Source organism: Haemaphysalis longicornis, unplaced genomic scaffold (assembly GCF_048455015.1).
Source record: "Haemaphysalis longicornis isolate Haplotype H1 unplaced genomic scaffold, Haemaphysalis longicornis Haplotype H1 scaffold_7, whole genome shotgun sequence".
In the NCBI taxonomy this organism is placed as follows: domain Eukaryota; kingdom Metazoa; phylum Arthropoda; class Arachnida; order Ixodida; family Ixodidae; genus Haemaphysalis; species Haemaphysalis longicornis.
In genome coordinates, this window is record NW_027526422.1 from 59125129 (window position 1) to 59143984 (window position 18856).

Here is an 18856-nt window from a genome sequence, read left to right on the forward strand (position 1 = left end):
CCGCTATAGCGTAGCGTACGCAAGCCGCTATGCTAGAACTCTATTATTACGACATTACTATCACCTGACGGAGCACCTCAGCACTCATTAAGGCATTGCGGAATCAGGGTGTAGACGAGCATTACGTAAGAATACTAGAGGGTATCTACAACGGGTCCACCGTTACCATCTTCCTCCGTAAAGAGAGCAGTAAAATACCTATAAGGGCGTCAGACGAGGAGAAATTATCGCCAATGTTATTCACAGCAGGTTTCAAGGGTTATTCAGAATATTGGATTTTGAGCAGGTGGGTATAAGGGTTAATCGAGAATACCTGATTAATCTCAGATTTGATGATGACATTGCCTTGCTAAGTAACTCGGGGGACGAATTGCAAAGCGTGGTTACCGCGCTGGACGAGCAGATTAGAATCATCATCATCATCATCATCATCACCAGCCTATCTACGCCCACTGCAGGGCAAAGGCCTCTCCCATTATTCTCCAATTGCCTCGGTCCTGTGCCAACTGTGACCAATTTATCCCCGCAAACTTCTTTATCTCATCTGCCCATCTAACTTTCTGCCGCCCCCTGCAACGCTTGCCTTCTCTAGGAATCCACTCTGTTACCCTTAATGACCAGCGGTTATCTTGCCTTCGCATTACATGTCCTGCCCACGTCCATTTCTTCTTCTTAATTTCTACTAATATGTCTTTAACACCAGTTTGCTCCCTGACCCACTCCGCTCTCTTCCTGTCCCTTAATGTTACACCTATCATTTTCCGCTCCATTGCCCGCTGAGTTGTTCTCAATTTAAGTTGAACCCTCTTAGTGAGCCTGAATAGATAGTGAGTGAGTAGATTAGAATAGTGGGCCTGAAAATTTATATGCAGAAAACTACAGTAAAGCTCAAAAGCCTCAAGAGAACACAGCGGTTTGAGATAGGTGGCTAGGCAGTGGACGTGGTAAGCTAAAGTATCTACTAAGGCAAAGTAGTGACCCCGGGTCCAAACCATGAGGCAGAAATAAACAGAAGAATAAGAATGGGGTGGGGTGGGGTGGAGCTGCATCTTACCGGTACTCACTTACGGGGCAGAAACTTGGAGGATCAGTAAAAGGGTTCAACTTAAATTGATGACGACTCAACAAACAACATAACGGAAGATGATACGTGTAACGTTAAGGGACAACGCGAGAGCAGAGTGAGTCAGGGAATAATCGCGTGTTAAGGACATACTAGTAGAAGATAACAGTGAGTCGTTAAAGTTAACAGAGTGGACCCCTAGAGAAGGCAAGCGTGTCAGGGGAAGGCAGAAATTTCGATGGGCAGATGCGATCAAGAAGATTGCGGAGGTAACTTGTTCACGGTTAGCACGGGACCGGGGTAATTTGAGATCTATGGGAGAGGCCTTTGCCGTGCAGTGGGTATAGATAGGGAGATTATGATGAGGCAGCAACCACTCTTGCGACACGCACAGGGTCGGCAGACAGCGCGTGCACTTGCCGGTGGGGCACGTTGATGGCGTAGAAAGTCTGGTGCGCCCCGGCTGCCTTCGCAAGCATCTTCTGGGTTGTTGAGTGGGCGTCGTTCAGAAAGGTGTCCTCGTTGGTATGCACGTAGAACGGCATGAAGGCGTAGTCGCACACTCCGTCGATGTTTACCTTGTCCAGGTCCTGCTGGAAAGTGCCGAATGTGCAGAACAAGGGGTTTCTGCCCATCGGCCTCTCACGGATCGTCTCACGGATCGTCTCTGAAAGAGGGAGGGGAGGAGGAGTCGCTTTAATTTTATTCACTAAAGCTCACCCCCAAATTTCGGGTACGTGCTTGTGCGAACACATTATAATGAGAAGAATTAAAATATAAAATGCATATAGACGTTCCACACGGAATAGTTGAGAAATCAAAGTCGTACTTTTCTACTCCGCAAGGGCTCCGTCAAGTTAGCGCATGGATTAAAGGAAACTCCCGCGAAGTATCAGGGTTGACCTATAATAGAGCATTTACAAGGATATTAAGTGGCATTAAGCCGACGTTACAGCCTTTCAGAGCACATCGTGAAATGCCGAAATATGTTTTCCAGCCTCCTACGAGGAGTCCATGGTAGAAAAAAGTTCGCAAATGTGCCACGCTAGTTTGGGGAGGAAAACAACAAAACCTCCCAAGTGTGTAATCTGCTGACACGGCGGAGCTGTGGTTCTCTTCTGTCGGCTCGAACGCAAACGGGCACTCGCCCTAGAACGGCAGCGCCATTGCCGCGCAATGTCTATGGTTCGTGCTAGCGTCGCTAGGTGTGGCATCAGAGTACCGTCATTGAGGCACGCAAGTCAACAACGGCGACCTTTTTGGTGTTTATCGGTGATGCGAGATTGCCGCTTCTACGGTTTCGCCGCTCACTTCGACCGGGTGATTTGTTAACAAAACTGCCTAAGGTGCAGCAAAACAGCATCTTCGGACACAATTCAGGGGTGCTATTCCAGAAGGCCCGAGATTAAGCGAAACTCGGGAAACACGAGCTCTAGCGACGCCCACATAACGTAATGATAATATTTCGAGCCGGAGTTCAAGCGCTTTAAAAATGCAATTCACGCTATTTGCTGATATTTTGGGGTGGCGTAACCGGTCCACGGCAGCGCGTTCCAAGGGGGCGCGACTAGGGCGTGGCGCGTTTTTCACTGCTGTGTCTCGTTCCACTGCTGCACTGGTGGCTAGTGGGGGCAAGCAAATCCAACTACATTACTTTATCGCGTTTTTATTTGATTAATATGTATTTCACTAGAGGCGTTCTGATGAGCTTTTTGGTTTGAAATTCGCCGCCCTAAGAAGCAGTTTCTGCCCATTTATGCCGTAGTTGGCAGACAATGCAATCACGTGACTAAGGCCGACTGGAAAAAAAAAGAAAGCGCGTCGTGGAAACGCGCCACAATCAAAGTAATTGCTGCTCGATGTTATCGAAACGCTCCGCCCGCTTTCAGATACGCAATTTCCTAGAAGCACTTCAGCCTACTAACGTGATTTGAAGGCGAAAGCTTGGCGATTCTTAATAACGACTGATACATTGTACTTGCGATACTTATTAACAACTGATGATTGTACTTGCGATAATTCTTAACTGATATATTGCACTTGCGTATGTTTCCTCGCTTTTATTTCTTAGTCTTTCGGCATGAATTTTGGCATTACTTCGGGCTACTTCTTTTCTGCTATACTGTGTTTCCGTCAGTTTCTTCTCTTTCATTTCGTAGTGAACTCGACAGGAAGAAGACTGCCACAGTGCAGCCTCCCTACGATCGTGGTTCTGCGCGGCTGGTGTGCACCTGTCATTCTCATGTGCCATCATGTTCACGTGGCACGCATTATTCTACGACTTTTACTTTTCCAATTTACAGTTTTGTAAATTTTCGAAACCGAGCCCACTCGCTCTTCTCAATTGCGGGCAAGTCAGCTTTTGAAATTTGTTTCCTTTATTTCATTCTGCTCTTCACAGCTCTTGTGCGACGAAGCTATCCAGTCTTTCGTTTTTTTTATAAGCGACCCCAAACCATCCACCGCCGGCGTCGGCGGCGGCGGCGTCGGCGTCCGCAGTGCTCCTCTATAAAGAAACAGCATCCGGCGCCAGGTTTCGATCCGCGGACTTTGCGGCCGCAGCGCGACGCTCTACCGACCAAGCCACGGACGCGACGTGATATCAGCGTTAGTGACGCGCCTTATATCTTTAACGCATTCAAACTACGTCGTCAGCGGCGTGCGTTGGTGACTCAGCGGCGTTATAGCGGCTTGATAACTGCGTGGTGTACACGTAATACTACAAACCCGATGGAAGAGATGGAAGAGAAGGCGGCGAGGCGGTGGGCTGCGGGGGCCGAGCGCAAGCGCCGCAAGCGGGCCGACAACCGTGCATTCGCACTTTCACATTCTCCCCCTCGGGGAAATGCGGGGGAATTTTTTAGATGCGGAGCATCTCATGCTCGGGGCTGTGTCCCTCCCTTCCTTGTCGTCCGCCGTCTGCACTCTACTGCGCATGCGCGTCTCTTCAGCCCCGTCAGTGTTGGGGCTGACGTCAGCGCAGTCCACTATAAAAAGAAATAGTAAGGCGGCGCCGGGTTTCGATCCCACGACTCTCTGGCCGCAACGAGAGGTACGTGGCACTCTTCCCACTGCGCTACTAAAAACCATGACGGGAGCATGTGCTACGAACGCGCCTTATGTATTACACTCATTCAAACTACGTCAAGAAGCTGCTGATACAACGAAGGCACGCGAAGCTGAACGTCACCGGAAACGACGAATTGAAAACTAATGGGAACTTCAGTCGATCCCATGGCTGCTTCGCGTACTACTCAGGGTTACCCTACGGGAAGATGGTGTAATTTTTTTATGGACTCTATACCTTCACCCTCCATCTCGCGTCGCGCTATTTGTTACGGTCTCAATGTTCCCTTCAAAAATTTTGCATGATCCGCTTCCTGCCAGACTACAAAGACTCTTGACAACACCCGTTGAAATGCGTAAAGATCGCCTCTGGTAATAGGCACACGCCGTTGATTATATACTATCCAGTGACTAAAGTTTTCGAAAGAATGGTGCGACACGAAGCGCCCGAACAGAAACCGTCTGCCGATAAATGAAGCGCTCGGTCGTGCAACGCCACATTGGAAAGTTTTGCTAGCAGAAGATAACTGAAGCACGGCCACTCGATGGAAACCTTTATTCCATCGAGTAGTCGCGACTGAACGGTACGGTCTGGCTGCAGACGGATAAACGCATGGTAGAACCTGCTGAAGCCATGTACGGTTAGCCATCTAAAAAAAAGGCGAAAAACTTGTCTGCAGTAATCCTATTGCGCACACATTGGCTGACTGTCGACTGAGGGCGGTCGCTTGTGCGGTCGCTACCAATGCTTCCGTGGAAGGTGTCCGTCGTGTAAAACCGCAGCGCACGCAACACTCGCTCCTTGGCAGCCATGAAGCTAAAGCCGCCTCAAAGTCGTCGCAAAGGGGTTCGGGCCTCAGATGGCTGCACAGCCAATGCATAGTACTTTCGAGAGCCGAAAAAGGGCTTGAAATTCCTCCTCCGCTAAAGAAAAAACTGCCGGGATAGATATATGGTGGTACGGCGACTGTGAACAATGAACAACGCCGCAGCAGCCGCCAACACGAGCGTCACGAGTTCAACTCGGCCATGCAATATATCTCCCGAGTTTCGTCCGAGTTCTCGTGTCAATCACACACACCCAGCCCATTCGTGGGCGCGGCGTAGCGACCGAAGCCCCACCCAACTATGGCTGCCATGGCGTCCATATCGCCGGTGGGGTAGCGTCGGAGCCACGAAGTAACTTGCAATTGATGCTCCGTCAGCAAAGCTTAGCAGAAAACAATGAACGAATGAAGTCCTCAGGCCACCATCAGCAAAATACTTCGCCAGTCGCAGGGGCGAGGGAGGGGGGGGGGGGGGGGGGGGGGGGGTGAAAGTTCGGTAAGAACTAAGTGCTCGCTCTAGTCCGGACGATAGGAGCGGCCAAGACGACAACATTTTCCCACGGCAGCCGTATTCATACACAGAAAAAACACAATCGACGACAGATGACACACCTTGGACGTCTAAAACGCATTCGTAAGATGTTGAAACAAGCTTATGACACGCTAAATTGGGGCGATGTCTGATTCTACGCCTGCCGTCCGCACGTAAACAAAGCCGGTCACGTTTGACAGTCGGGAGAAGGGCGCGTTCCTTTCGCTACAGTGAAGTGCTTCGCTTATTTGGTTTGGGCTTGCACTGAGCTGCACTGGAGCCACCCTCAAACCCCGTAGCACAGGCGGGTAAAGCTGGCTTAAAAATGTGTCTAAACACGAATGCCGCCATGATGCCACGCTGTAGTTGCCAGATCAGTAGTTTAAGATATGGCTAACAATTTTTATTAAAAATGAGGCACAAATTTAGGGCCCTAAGCTAAAATTAGGCAACTTTTATGGCAATAACTGAGTTTCTTTACGAGTTTGTATGCTTTTATTAGTTTTCTTGAAGTATTCATGCTTGACGAACAAAAATAAATGAAATTATAAGCAAAAAGAAGACGTCGGGCTGAGGCGCCAAATTCAGTTTCGGGGCGTCAGTCGTGTGGGGCTAATTTACAAAGGTTGACTCCAACACGCCTTAGTGTCTGCTGTGTCACTTCGTTGCTTGCGAAGACACGCTTGCGAAGACTGCCGACGATACGGAATAAAGCCGCCGCTGCCTATCTTCAAGGACACCTTCTCTACATGTCCGACTCCGTAGTGGCTGCTGCCGATTTGAACTCGCCGTCAGCCGGTCATATCATGTTACGCGAAACATGTCGGGGCAGATCGGCTCCTTTTAATCGTATATGATTCGTAAATTAAAAACAAACAAATGTACGAACCATTTTACCACGCCTAGCGATAACTAGGCTCTTGTTTACGGGTGCTGTTATACTTTCACTGAACGGTTTTTTACTTGAGTCAGATAAAACAACCGCCAACTAATAATAATAATGGTAACTTTATTTGCACGATAAGGTGGTTTTCTAGAGGAGGACAAGGCGAAGCCGAAAGATAATCCCGAATGTAGGTTCAGAAATCTCCTGTATGGGTGTGTGCGATTGGTGCATGCTCCTTCGATCGCTGAAACACGCAATCTGAAATTTTCGAGAATATATTTGATGCTTTGCATGACACATTTCTCAAATTCGGCGGATCAGCGACGTTGTTTAATTACGTATACTTGCACCTCTGCTCTCATATGGCCCATGTATATACCTGCACAGAGGAGGTGGGGGAGGAGTAAACTTCGTTCATGTGAGATGGGCACCCGTGTTGTGGGGGGTTAAGAAAAATTATTCTGTCCTTCCCTGGGTGCCTTCGCCAATGAACGGAAACGGCCACTTCTGTTCACGCCCAATTATCAGGACCACCCCGCCTGCAGGCGGTTTTGCCTGAAATGCCTGCGGGTTCGGCCGGAAATCTGTCTGTCAACAGAGACCGCCTAGGAAGCATGTTGAGGTACACACATATGCGCTTTCTTGGGTCGCGATGGGACCCTCATGTATTTTGTGCAAGGCGAAGTCGACGAAGGATATACGTCTCCCTTGAAAAGTAAATTAATTTGAGTGCACCTATAAATTGTTATTGCCGCTCATTAGTTCAATCATAGTGGTTAATTTTGAAACAGCTGCCAAGCATAACTATAGCAGGTGAATCAGACTGCCTAGCATGAGACTATCAATCGCTAATATAGAGTATTCAGACACTTAGGGCCGTATTCTGAGTTCCTCCTCCACTCTATTTGCTCCCTCCAGTCGGCTGAGAGGATTCCGGCAGTGCTTATGCATGGGGAAATCGATTTCAAGGCTCTCCTCCACTGAAGGCTCGAGTGGAGGAAGGACTCAGAATACCAGAGTTAATGTGCATTCCATATGGCAGTCATTAAGAAAGCCGACAATAAATTGAACTCTCAATTTTATTATTTGCGACAGTTACATCTGCACGTATCGGTTCAGCCAGGGCCATCTGGAGACTTTCTTCAGCTGTATACACTAGATAAAAGGAAGGAATGTGATATGCGAATGCGATACGCAATAGAACGAAGGAATTCGATATGTGTAGCACAGCCTTCTCATTTATGCCAACATCAAACCGGTGGCCACAAAGGGGCCACACCAGACCTTGTAGAATTTCCACGCTTCCATTCCAGCGTGCTCACAGCAACAAGTATGATGACGAAGTTGCATTACCGAAGCTGGGTTCCAGTAATGCTGTAGCTGATTATGAAAGTTCTGGCTAATGCTCATTCAGATTGTGGTCATCAGCATTCTTATTTTCATAAAAAATAATGGACCATCGCAATGCCATCAGTCCGTGTATCAGAAGCAAAAATAAACACAGAAAAAGCAAGAGGGTCATATGAACAAGCAATTCTCATCCAACAAATTTTATTTCACCACCAGTAATACCACCAGACCTCTAGGGAAGTTTGTGATGGTAAGAGCAAGGCTAAGATGACCTAATGTGCGACTTCAAAGAAAGGAAGAAACTGTAGAAGAAAGCTAGGGAGGTTAACCAAGGAAAGAAGAAGAACTGTCCAGCTGGCTGTGCTACATGTGGAAATGGGAACAGTAAACTTGAAACGAAAGGACTGGCATAAAATAAAGGATAAAAATTTCGGGAGAAAAAAAAAAAACATGGCGAGGAAATGGCCAGTACAAAGACAGCACCATGGGCGAAAAAAAGATAGGCATAAAAGAAGCAGGCAAAATGACAAAATGGGCAAACGAAGGATGCTGCATGCTGGTAACACCCCTACACAACCTGTGACTGTTTTTCTCTCTTAATCACTGAAATCTGCTTCTTCAAGGCAAGAACTGATTTGGCTACTTCAGCTCCATCTTGTCTAAAACCACTGAAATATGTCTGATTTTCTGTGTACATAATGTAAATAGGGTACATAATTTCTAATTTTTTAAAATTTCTCCTGAAGTGTCTGCTCCTTCGTGGAAGCTTTCGTGACTAACTGCCTCGTAGAATTGCATTTGCTTTGTTGATTTTTTGCTCTTTTATGCTGCCTCTGCTTGTATTTGTTTATTTCGTTCTTCTCCTCGTCCACAGTGCTTAGGTTTTTTATCATGAAATTGTTTTTTCTTCAAAAAGGTTTTTTGGCTTTTAACCCTTTAAACCTGCCATAGCTTTGCTGGAAATAGTTCCTCACACAATTTTCCTCTTTCTTTATTCTGGGAGAGGGGGCATGAAATTTTAAAAGGTAAAGAGCCCTGCAGTGACTAATGAACACTTGCACTACTTTCTTTGTAGTTGGAAGTACTGAAAGCTATAGTTCCACAAACCCAGAATGGAAATGCGCGTTCTACATGATATCTTCTAGTCTCTGGTTTGCTTTTGTCGAGATTTTGTTTAAGCTGCTATTAAATAGAATTATTGCGACCTAATGTAACCTGACAATATTAATCATGTACCTTGTGTGACGTCCCCAAGTATACAATCAATGACAAATCCTCTAAGCGTACCTAGAAAAACGGAAAATCTCTTGAGAGAGTTTCAGTAATATTAGGCTTGGGTATTTCTAAGCTAATGCAAGGGCCACTACCTAAAAGCATTTTAACTGGAGAAAAAAGTTGACACACGTGCTGCAGGGGCCTAGTAAACAGGCACAGGAACAGGCACAGAAAGAATGTTTGTTTAGCATAAAGTGCAGTCACAAATACGATTTCCATTTACATGCATTTCTTGGAAGCGTTGTCCAGTTCGAACTTCCATTCGCTAGAAAAACAAGTAGTTGTGAAGAGCACCTCAATAGATTGCGAAAACAATCAGCTGGCGCATACAGGGGGGGGGGGGGGAGGAGGCGTGTGAAACATGTTAAAATAGCGCTGTACAGACGGGACAACAAAGAAAAGACTACACAGGACTAGCGCTGCATATCAACTGAACTCGTTTAGCACACAAAATGATATATACAGAAACAGCGCATGCGCGAATACAGGGGAAGCCACCAGGAAAAAAATCAGGGGAAAAAAGCAATCAGGGGGAAGTGATTTCTTTTTAAAGGAAGCAGGGAAATAAATGGACTGGGGATATTATTAAGCTCTCATGGGAGCTCACCTGCATTTAACACAGTCCGCAAGCGGGAATAGTTGGGGAAATAGGATAGGAGAAAGAAAAGTAAAGATTAGAAAGGTGAGGAAAGAGTAGCGAAGAGTAGTTCCACTGTGGTCGATTCCGTCGCACACAACACACCACAAACACTGTTGGCTGGCGTAATGCTGCGTCCGGGAGACGAGAAACGTCGAAGGGAACAGTGAAGCGTGGAGGCGAGCATGGTGCGATGAAGAGCGAAGTCTGCGGCGGTCCCGACCGCTTTGGAGACGGGTACTGGGAAGGGGGGGGGTGGCGGGAGCTGGCACTCGACCGCCCACACCAGCAGAGCGAAAGCCAGGCGACGTCCAACGGCCCGCGCTTGCAACGGGCCGCCGAAATGAAGCCCCTCCGAAGCACAGGAGCACGAAAAAACACGTCCGCTCAACTCCGAAGCGACGACCGAACTCCCGTGACGCACCCGCAAAAGCTACCTCTCCGACCGTACGAAGTACCCGCTAATCTAGGCGCTACCCTTCTCAGTTGCGGAGAATGCAAAACTGCATCTAACGCGGCAGCATGGCACAAAAGTTCGCTACCTACCACAGGAAAAACTTCACACAACGTTTCTGCACAGCAAAGTTTTCACGGCGCACTCACAGCAACGGTGGCTGCCATGATGGAATGCGTTGGTTACTAGGTGAATACCGACTACTGCCGCCAACTCTAGTAGGCAAAAAGGCAGCGGGCAACGCTGTGAGGGTGGCATCATGTCAGCGCCCGGGTGTAGCACGGTTTCAATGCACGGGCTGGCCGGGCAGCTTTTGCTCTAGAGTCAGTAGTATTAACTCTATGCCGTAGCAAACACATTTCAGTGGAAGAACACAACACCGAGGAAATCAGAGCTGCCCCGCGCCGCTTTTAGAGGGCGGAGCTTGTAAAGAAGGCTGGGGCCAGGCCGGAGTTTTTAAAGGAATAGCTGGGTTATCTACTTTGCATAACGGAGGGCATATTGCAACTCGATTCAAGACAGCGCTGCACGCGCATGTTCGTACAAGCCGTGCTTTTTCAACGTGAGCGGCCTCAACTGGGCGCGCTGATAATACCAAGCGGGCGCCGCGCGTTTGCGCCGGTGTCGTTTGGGGTTTATCGGATGCTGTACTATCACTACTTTGTTTGCTCGAGCAGCTGGAAACTCGGGACCGAGCTATCTCGGGCCTTCTGTAATAGCGCTACTGCTGCTGAAATGCTGCTACACGCGTTATCTTTGATTCGCGTTCGGAGCGACGTCATTCGCGCGCAGCCGCAGAGCAGGGAGGACAAGCTACGTCTACCGCAGTTGACAGACTAAATCGCATAAACAAAAAATTGCGGGGCCCATGAACCGTCGCCGTGTAAGTAACTGTCACGTGATGCGAACTGACCAATGATCATGGCCGCGGTACGCAACAATGGGATAAAAGAGTGCCGATACTCTGTAACCTAATCTAGTGACACTAGTTCGCGCCAAGGAATAGGAAGCTAAACGTCAGCTGCGGGAGGACACCACCCGTCTCGCTCCCATATCGGAGGGAGAGGAACCTGGAACTGCGAGACCAATGCGCGCTCTATAGGTGGGTCTGGGAACCAGTATTCGCGAGGCCGTCTGTGTCATAGAGTTTCATACTAATATACACTAGAGGGAAATGTGGCGCCACCGTCTAGGGGAGCCGCGCTTCGGCGAGCGTGCCGTCATGTACCGGGCAGGCACGTTCCACTTGTCCTTGGCATGGCTCACGAACAGGCTGAAAAGTTGGCTTTGGCTGCAAAAATGCAACAATATTACTGCAGAAAATTAATCGAATTTGTTCTGTTATCAAAAAATAATAGCTCCATAAAGATTGATTTGCCAGGGATTATTTAGAAGCTTTGTGAAAGATGAACAGAAAAACAATGTTACCCCTTTTGGCTTCAAGACGAAAAAGAAGCCATGTGGCTAACCAAGCCAAGGAGGCGAGGAACGTCGCTAGCTGCAATGGCGCCACCCACGGCGGCACGCGAATGCAGCGCCAGATTTCCCTCTAGTATATATTAGTATGAAACTCTATGGTCTGTGTGACGCGCGACCTACAGCAGACTTACGAAAAGGCTGGACGAAAAGGGGAATAAGATGATGTTCTGTTCACTGCGAGAGTTATTCGCTACATCATGATGTAGCGTATCGCTCACATGCATGTGAGCGATTCGCTGTAACACTCCGCATAGCGTGCAGTGTTAATAATTATTGTATATTTTATACATACGAAAAATAACCTGCCGCGGGCCCACCCATGTCGCGACATCAAGCTAAGTGACGGCTCCAGTTTTTATTTCCCTACCTTTATTCCCCAATATTGGTACTCATTCAGCAATTGTTGTTCCAGATAAACATTTGTCGCCATATTCAGCCTGCATTCGGTGACAAATTTTGACAGCTTGGTGCCCTTGACGTGTTAGAAAATTGGTCGCCGCTCGGTGATTCCCCTGGTACGGATTCCTTGATGCACTAGCCACGTTGCACTAGCCACGTTGTAGATGGCGTCCAAAAACAAAAAAACAAAAAAAAAAAACAAGACGCCCCTAAGCACTTTCTGCACTGACCTAACGTATTGCGATGTGTTTTTGGAGCCCGCCCGGCCCAACTGCTTTCTGCCAGAAGAGCCGCAGCTCCAACATTTTCATGTATTCGAAAGCTCTCCTGTCGACAGCAATAGAAAATGTTGTGAAACTCTCGGCTGTTTATATATGCAGTGCCTTGAGATCAGCTAAAGGTCGCACTCCTAGAACGCGCGCCTATAGCGTCGACGCATTAAACCCTACAATCAATGAAAGCGCTCGAACAGCGCGCAGTTGCTTCGGGAAGGACGCACATTCAGCGCCCTGTTCCATACAGAGAATATTAACCCACGATAGTACGCTGTGTGCCCGCAAGGCACGAACAGTCAGACAAGGTCAAGTCACGAGCCAGTGTGTTTGCGCGAAAAGAGTTTTCGAACGCCGAAATCGACTATTACGCGCAGTACTGCACTATGTTACAAGAACATTGGTAGTCCTACCTGTAGCAATAGTTAAGAGAAATGCGGTCACTGTACCCTACGCGTGAGTGGGACCCATTACTGATGCATTTTTGTGCCCGGCGTGGGCAACAAGTACGAATGGATGGTCAAGGTGAGGAAACAGTATCCAAAAGACCATTGATTTCAGCCCGTATCACTTGGACTGGGGCTACAGCACGGTCGACGCGCAATGTACTGCATCGTAGGAGACCGGCTAAGCGTCCTGCCTCACTCTCGTCAACTGACGTGGAGTACCCCACAAGGCGCGGACAGCGCAAAAGGATACTGTCGTGGAACTCGTGTAGGCAGACCCGGACCTTGTGAGAGAGTGGCAACGTTGCAATGATCTCCGACCACTGCCCCGTATAAATGCAATATTCTGTGGCCAAGTTGATATTGGACGCAAGCTTCAGGAAACGCAAGAGTTGAAAATGAGCGGTTGACCAGCGCGCCTCTCGTACTGCTACCACTCAGTACGAGACATCACTTGGCATCACTGCAGTCTTGTTTACAGGGCCTCGATAGAGCCGCATATTCGCGACCGAGAGCAGCGAAGCTTACAAAAGAACGAACCAAGCTTCACTGTGGGTCGCAGCTGAAAGATACAACTAACTGGTCAGCTTGGGCTCCAGCGCCACCCGGAATCTCCCCGGCTGTCTCTGCCTTCTCGTACGTCACGATTTTGGACGATACAGGGGTTGCAAAGAGCCGCGTTATCCTCCTTAGACATGCAGACACCATCGGACACTTTATGCGTGTGCCGGCGAATAGTTAGCTTTGCTGAAACACGAGTTTTAACCCATCCTACTCTAATGGTACTACTCTGACCTCAGTTACCACTCTGACCCCAGAGCCACCGCTAGACGAGTGTTCAAGAATTCTTTGGGAGTCTGAAAAGGTCCCTATCCATGACCTTTCTCGTGCAGCCCAAGCGCTCATCGATGACGTGTTGGTCAAGTCGCCTGCTTACGTGCCGAAATGCCACCGGCATGCCGACCATGCGGGACCCAACGGCCTCCACCTGTCATCACCTTTACTTACTGACGCACACCGGTTAGTCCGATGGCGCATACTATGCTGTCAGAGTGTCTGAGATTACAGGCACAACGTCTGAAGTGTCTTCCGTCTGGATTCCCGCGACTTTGTGATCGTCCCGCTCCTATTCAAGCCGGAGCTGTGCGGCAGACTCTCCGAGTTCGCGCTTCGCAGGCGTTGACAAGTTTTAACCCATGTTTTAATGTACATCAACATGTTTACATGTTGATCAACAGGCTTCAACATGTACATCATGTACATCAACAGGCGTCAAAATGTTTTGAGTTAACCCATGTTTTAATGTACATGTTTTAACCCGTAACGTGTCCCGTCCCCATGAGTCCGATGTGTCGCTTCGTTACTCATAAAGCTATAATGTTCGTTGTGCAACAATCTTTCGTTCGAATTCTGTGGCTGCAGAGGGTTTGGCCTTGCACCACGTGTTCACCTTTATACCGTCCCTACAATTAGGCATCATTTCCACGCAGATGCTTCGGAACTGTTTCGAGATGATCGATGATGATGATGGTGTCTGTGGTAGTGGTGATGAGAATTATGTATTTAAAGCTTTACGAGGCCGATAATGTTTCTGAAGCTTAAAACTACCGTTTAATCGCTACAGCTTTTCGGTGCTCAGATTTTATGCAAGTCAGCCATCCGTCGTTTTGCATTCGGTGGTTCTAGAAGCCAGAGTGCTTCTTTTTTGGCGCCCGAATCGATTTTCCCAGAGGCAGATCAGTTCTTCCAACAGAGACTTGGAAGAAGTTGGCTTTACTAACTGACCCTTTCATCAAACCCATTGTATTTTAAATATAAGCTTTTTATCCACCCCAAATATGGTACATAGTCACTTGTTTTCAAACTATGTCTTGTGTACTCTTGCCAATATCAGTGGGGCTGGGCCCCTTCGTTTTCGTAACAGCAGGGGCTCGAGCTCCCCCTGACCCCGCTATTCCACCACCCCTCTTTCCACGCATACCGTATGTGGGAATGGTATCTCGGACGTCCGGTGTATCAGTTACGACCGGTGGGCTGGTTTCTGTTGGCGTGGTGTCGTCACCGTCTCCGTCAGTTGTGGTCGAGGGCGTCGTGGAAATTTCCGGCGATGGCAGGTCGACAACAATAACAGAAGGACATGAAGTGCACTTGCTGCCGCCCTGTTGTCTTCCTGGCGTCGGTGGCCCTGACAGTCGAAATAGGCGATAAAAATACAACCCTCTTAACCTTAGTGTGCTCCGGTCAAAGCTCCAACGTACTGGCATTATTGAGCGAAATTGTGACTATTGTTACAGCTGCCGGTTACAGTTACGCGGGCCTTACAAATCATCGTAGCGTTTGGGATCAATTAATCCTTCGCGATACATTACGTGACTTCGACTAAAGTTCGACCTGAAAGGTGCGAAATGTTCCTCTAGCTTCGACGCATAACGCAAAAATGTCAGTCAAGTCTCTGAAGGAGGGATTGCAAGCCACCACGCTTAGCAGAGACCCACACAAGGAAAATTCTAGTCATTTTATTACTTTGGTCAAGGAAATGTTAGTTGCGAAACACGCCAGTCCTGCAAGCTTCTTTCAGCAGAGCTGCAACTGGAATCGACAGTTCCGTAGCGGGTCAGTTGCAGTACGGTTACTGAACGTAGACCCCCCCCCCCCCCCTTGCATTTCACAAATGTGCAGTCTACAGCAGTTATAGAGTTAGGAGGGAAGGTCCATGTATCATTTATAATAGTTCAACCTATCCCGATAAGCTCCGGGTGACTGTGACAAAGAAACTCCTGCAAAAGCAACAAGCAGACCTGTGTGATTAGCAAGAGAGGATTCAATAAACACTTGCAGAGATGGGGTAAATGTGCATGCGAACGTTTGATATTCGTTAAGTCAGTCATAAAACTTCGCAGTTAGGAGTAATAACCTCTGTGCATAGATCTAGTTTACGCATAAAAATTACTAGTTTCAAAGAAGGCATTGGATTTCAGAAGTGTTGCATAATATATAATATAATGACTAATTCGAAATGTCGAAGGGGCCACAAGAAATATTGTGGGTTTTTGGAACAATATAATGCGTAAGTCGAAATGTAGAAATACACAACAAAGTTTGTAGGTTTTTGAATGCGGCGCGTGGGATGCGAGCGTAGTTTACGGTGCTCTTTTTTACGTCTGAGCCTTGACATCAATAAAAGAGGGGCCGCAAGAGGGCGTTGAAAAACAAAAAGCCCCTTCCGTGCACCGAGCACGCGTCTTGAGTGCATACCGAACGCGCGCCTTCCGATGCCTTTCCTCAACTTCGGAAGTCGTGGGTTCGGTCCCCAGCGTGCACGCGTGTTTACCTCCACTCTTTCCTATCATAAAATAAAAAAAGGTTAACTCCAGGAACCATATAAATAAAGGCAGAAAAAATTCTGCGGAAATTCACAAAATTATCTACTAATGCGTAGCATTGTTATGCCGCCTGTGTAGAGTGTGAGTTTTGTGCATCCAATTTTTTTGTTTTTTTGTTCTGAATCCTGTCCGACCGAGTAACTGCAATTAGGCTATTACAGGTAAACCTGGATATAAGGAAGTTGACAAATGTTCCCAATGTATCGTTACATGCAGGTTTTCGCTACATAGGTTTCGAGTTAAGACATGACTGAAGCAGAAAGGGAACTAAGATGCCATACATAAGTGATGGTAAACTCACCTTTAAATGATTTTGTTTCACAGCGAAAAACCGCGTGATTTTTCTCACGAACTTAGTCACTACTCGGCCTTTCAAAGGAGCAAGGTCTTTTAGCCCCGTATGCTGACTATCGCATTCACCTTTTCACATTTTTCTTTGCTTACTTGAACGCAGTATCAAGGAACAAACTTATGCTGAAATGTGCCTTTTTTGCGAACTTGACGCTTTTTGCCAACCTCAGAATTGTTGAGAGAGTGCCAAATGGGACACAGTACTGGGGGGCGACGTTATCCGTTTTCGCAGCCGAGACGGCAGTTAAAATGGCGAGCTTGTCTTGAAAAGACAAAACTTTTCGTTTTCTGGCAGGAGAACGCATCGCCGACGGACCGACACCACACATGTCAGTGGAGACGCGCGAGTAGACGCCGACAAGCAAGCCTCGCACCTAACCGACACCGCACCCACACGTGCTGTAAACGCGCGGCAACTTGCCGTGCGGGCGAAGGTTTCGTGTCTTCCTCCAGCCGATGTTTCAGAAGGTGTGTAAAATAAATGTGGTTGATCTTTCTTTCATAGGCATCGGTAAAACATGAAATTGAAATGTGCCTTCACGTGAGCATTTGAATGCTTATGGTGCATCGATAAGAACTTGCACATCGCTATTTATATTTCGTCGGTATGGCACCGTTAGACGCATCAACATTATACACTGGATTACACTCGCCGGATTATTGCGTAAATCCGATTGACACCCCAGGCGCTCGCAAACCATGCGAACGAAACCGAACGGGTTGTCAGCGAATCGTTTGGCGAAGTCACAGTACGCTACAGCGAAAGGAGCATGATTTGCGGGTCGGCAGCTGTCTTGTGGGTGTGCTTGGTGAGCGACGTCTTGCTGGTGGGTTCCTAATGCGAAGGTGGGACCACATTGGTCCTGCTCCGTGGCGTGTACACCAGACGCTTGGGTTGCGACGACGTCAGCTTGTAGAACACGGCGGCGGCGTTCCACAAGCTGAGCGGCGTTCCACATAGACGCCGGACGGATAAACACAGCAGCTTCCGCTGCTACAGGCTACCGTATCGATACACCAACTATCGGTGCTCATTAGTGTCGTGACGCACTACTTCGCTTCCCTCTCCTAGACGGCAGCACCATCTTAATGGATAAGTCACAGGGAAGGACATAAGTCGTGTTCGTACAGCCATGCGGGCATGACTTCAAGGCTCAGTCGGTCGAGCCTTTCACACCTCCCGTTGCGGCCAGATTGGTCGTGGGCTTGAAATCCAGCGCCGTATTAACACTTTCTGGTTAATACAATGGCTCATGAGAGTAGCGAATTCGTTACATCGAGGTTAACCTTCGCAGCGCCTTCGTTACATAGAGGTCGCAAATACATGGGTTCCAATGGGGCTGGAAATGGGGAATTGAAAAACTTTGTTAAATACAGAAATTCGTTACAGAGATGTTCGTTACATCCAGGTTCAACTGTATAGCGATTGCAGGTGAAACGTTTGCCAAACCTTCATTATTTGGTAAATGAGGGCGTTACACCGATCGCCATTTTCTGTAATTTTATTATATTTTTCTTATTTTTCTAGTTTTTCAAAATTAAGTACGACCAATTCTGTCCATGTACGTTATTACAACGATTACAGGTGGACCTTTCCCCAAATCTGCATTAGGGGGAGAATGCCCTGCGGTATACGTTTAGAAATTTCCCGTAATTATTTTATAGTTTATTCTTTTTTATTTTTCCGCAATTTCGTTCGACCAATTATCTGCATTTAGATTATTACAATGATTACACCTGGAACATTTGCGAAATCTGCATTATTGTGGAAAGGCGGGGCGTTGCACGGTTCGCCATTTTGCGCAATTAAATTATATTTTCCTATTTTTTTAGATTTTCAAAATGTCGTTCGGTCAATTATGTCCATTTACGCTATTATAACCACTACAGGTGGAACTTTCCCGAAATCTGCATGATTGTGGAAATGGCATGCGGTATAGGTTTTGACATCCTCCGTATTTTAATAATATTTTTATTATGTTTTAGTTTTTCAAAATAATCGTTCAACCAATTATCTCCATTTACGTTATTACAACAATTACATTTGCGACTTTCGCGAAATCTGCAGTATTGTGGAAATGCAGGGCGTTACATGGCTAACAATTTCTCGTAATTATAATATATTTTTCTTATTTTTTTAGTTTCTCAAAATTTTCTTTGACCAATTAGGTCAATTTACGCTATTGTGGCGATTACAGGTAGAACTTTCGCGAGAACTGCATCATTGTGGGAATGCAAGGTGTTACACGTTTCGCCATTTTCGTACTTTTTATATATTTTTTAGTTTTTGCAAATTTCGTGCAGCCTGTTATCTCCATTTATGCCATTATACCGATTACAGGCGGACCTTCCGCGGTATCTGCATTTTGGTAGAAATGCAGGGCGATACACGGTCCTGGCTGGGGGGTACTCGCGAAAAAATGCTACGCATTAAAA

At 47.3% G+C, this 18856-nt stretch overlaps 1 protein-coding gene across 1 annotated transcript in view; it reads right to left on the bottom strand.

Moving 5' to 3' along the window:
- Window positions 1–18856, bottom strand: part of LOC144146302 (uncharacterized) — a 57515-nt gene that overhangs the window by 23109 nt on the left and 15550 nt on the right. Inside the window, exons 3-4 of the mRNA XM_077678264.1 lie at window positions 14668–14871; window positions 1484–1730 (exon numbers count right to left, since the gene is read on the bottom strand). Of these exons, the coding sequence (XP_077534390.1) occupies window positions 1484–1730; window positions 14668–14871 (451 nt within the window). The remainder of the gene's footprint in view (window positions 1–1483; window positions 1731–14667; window positions 14872–18856) is intronic.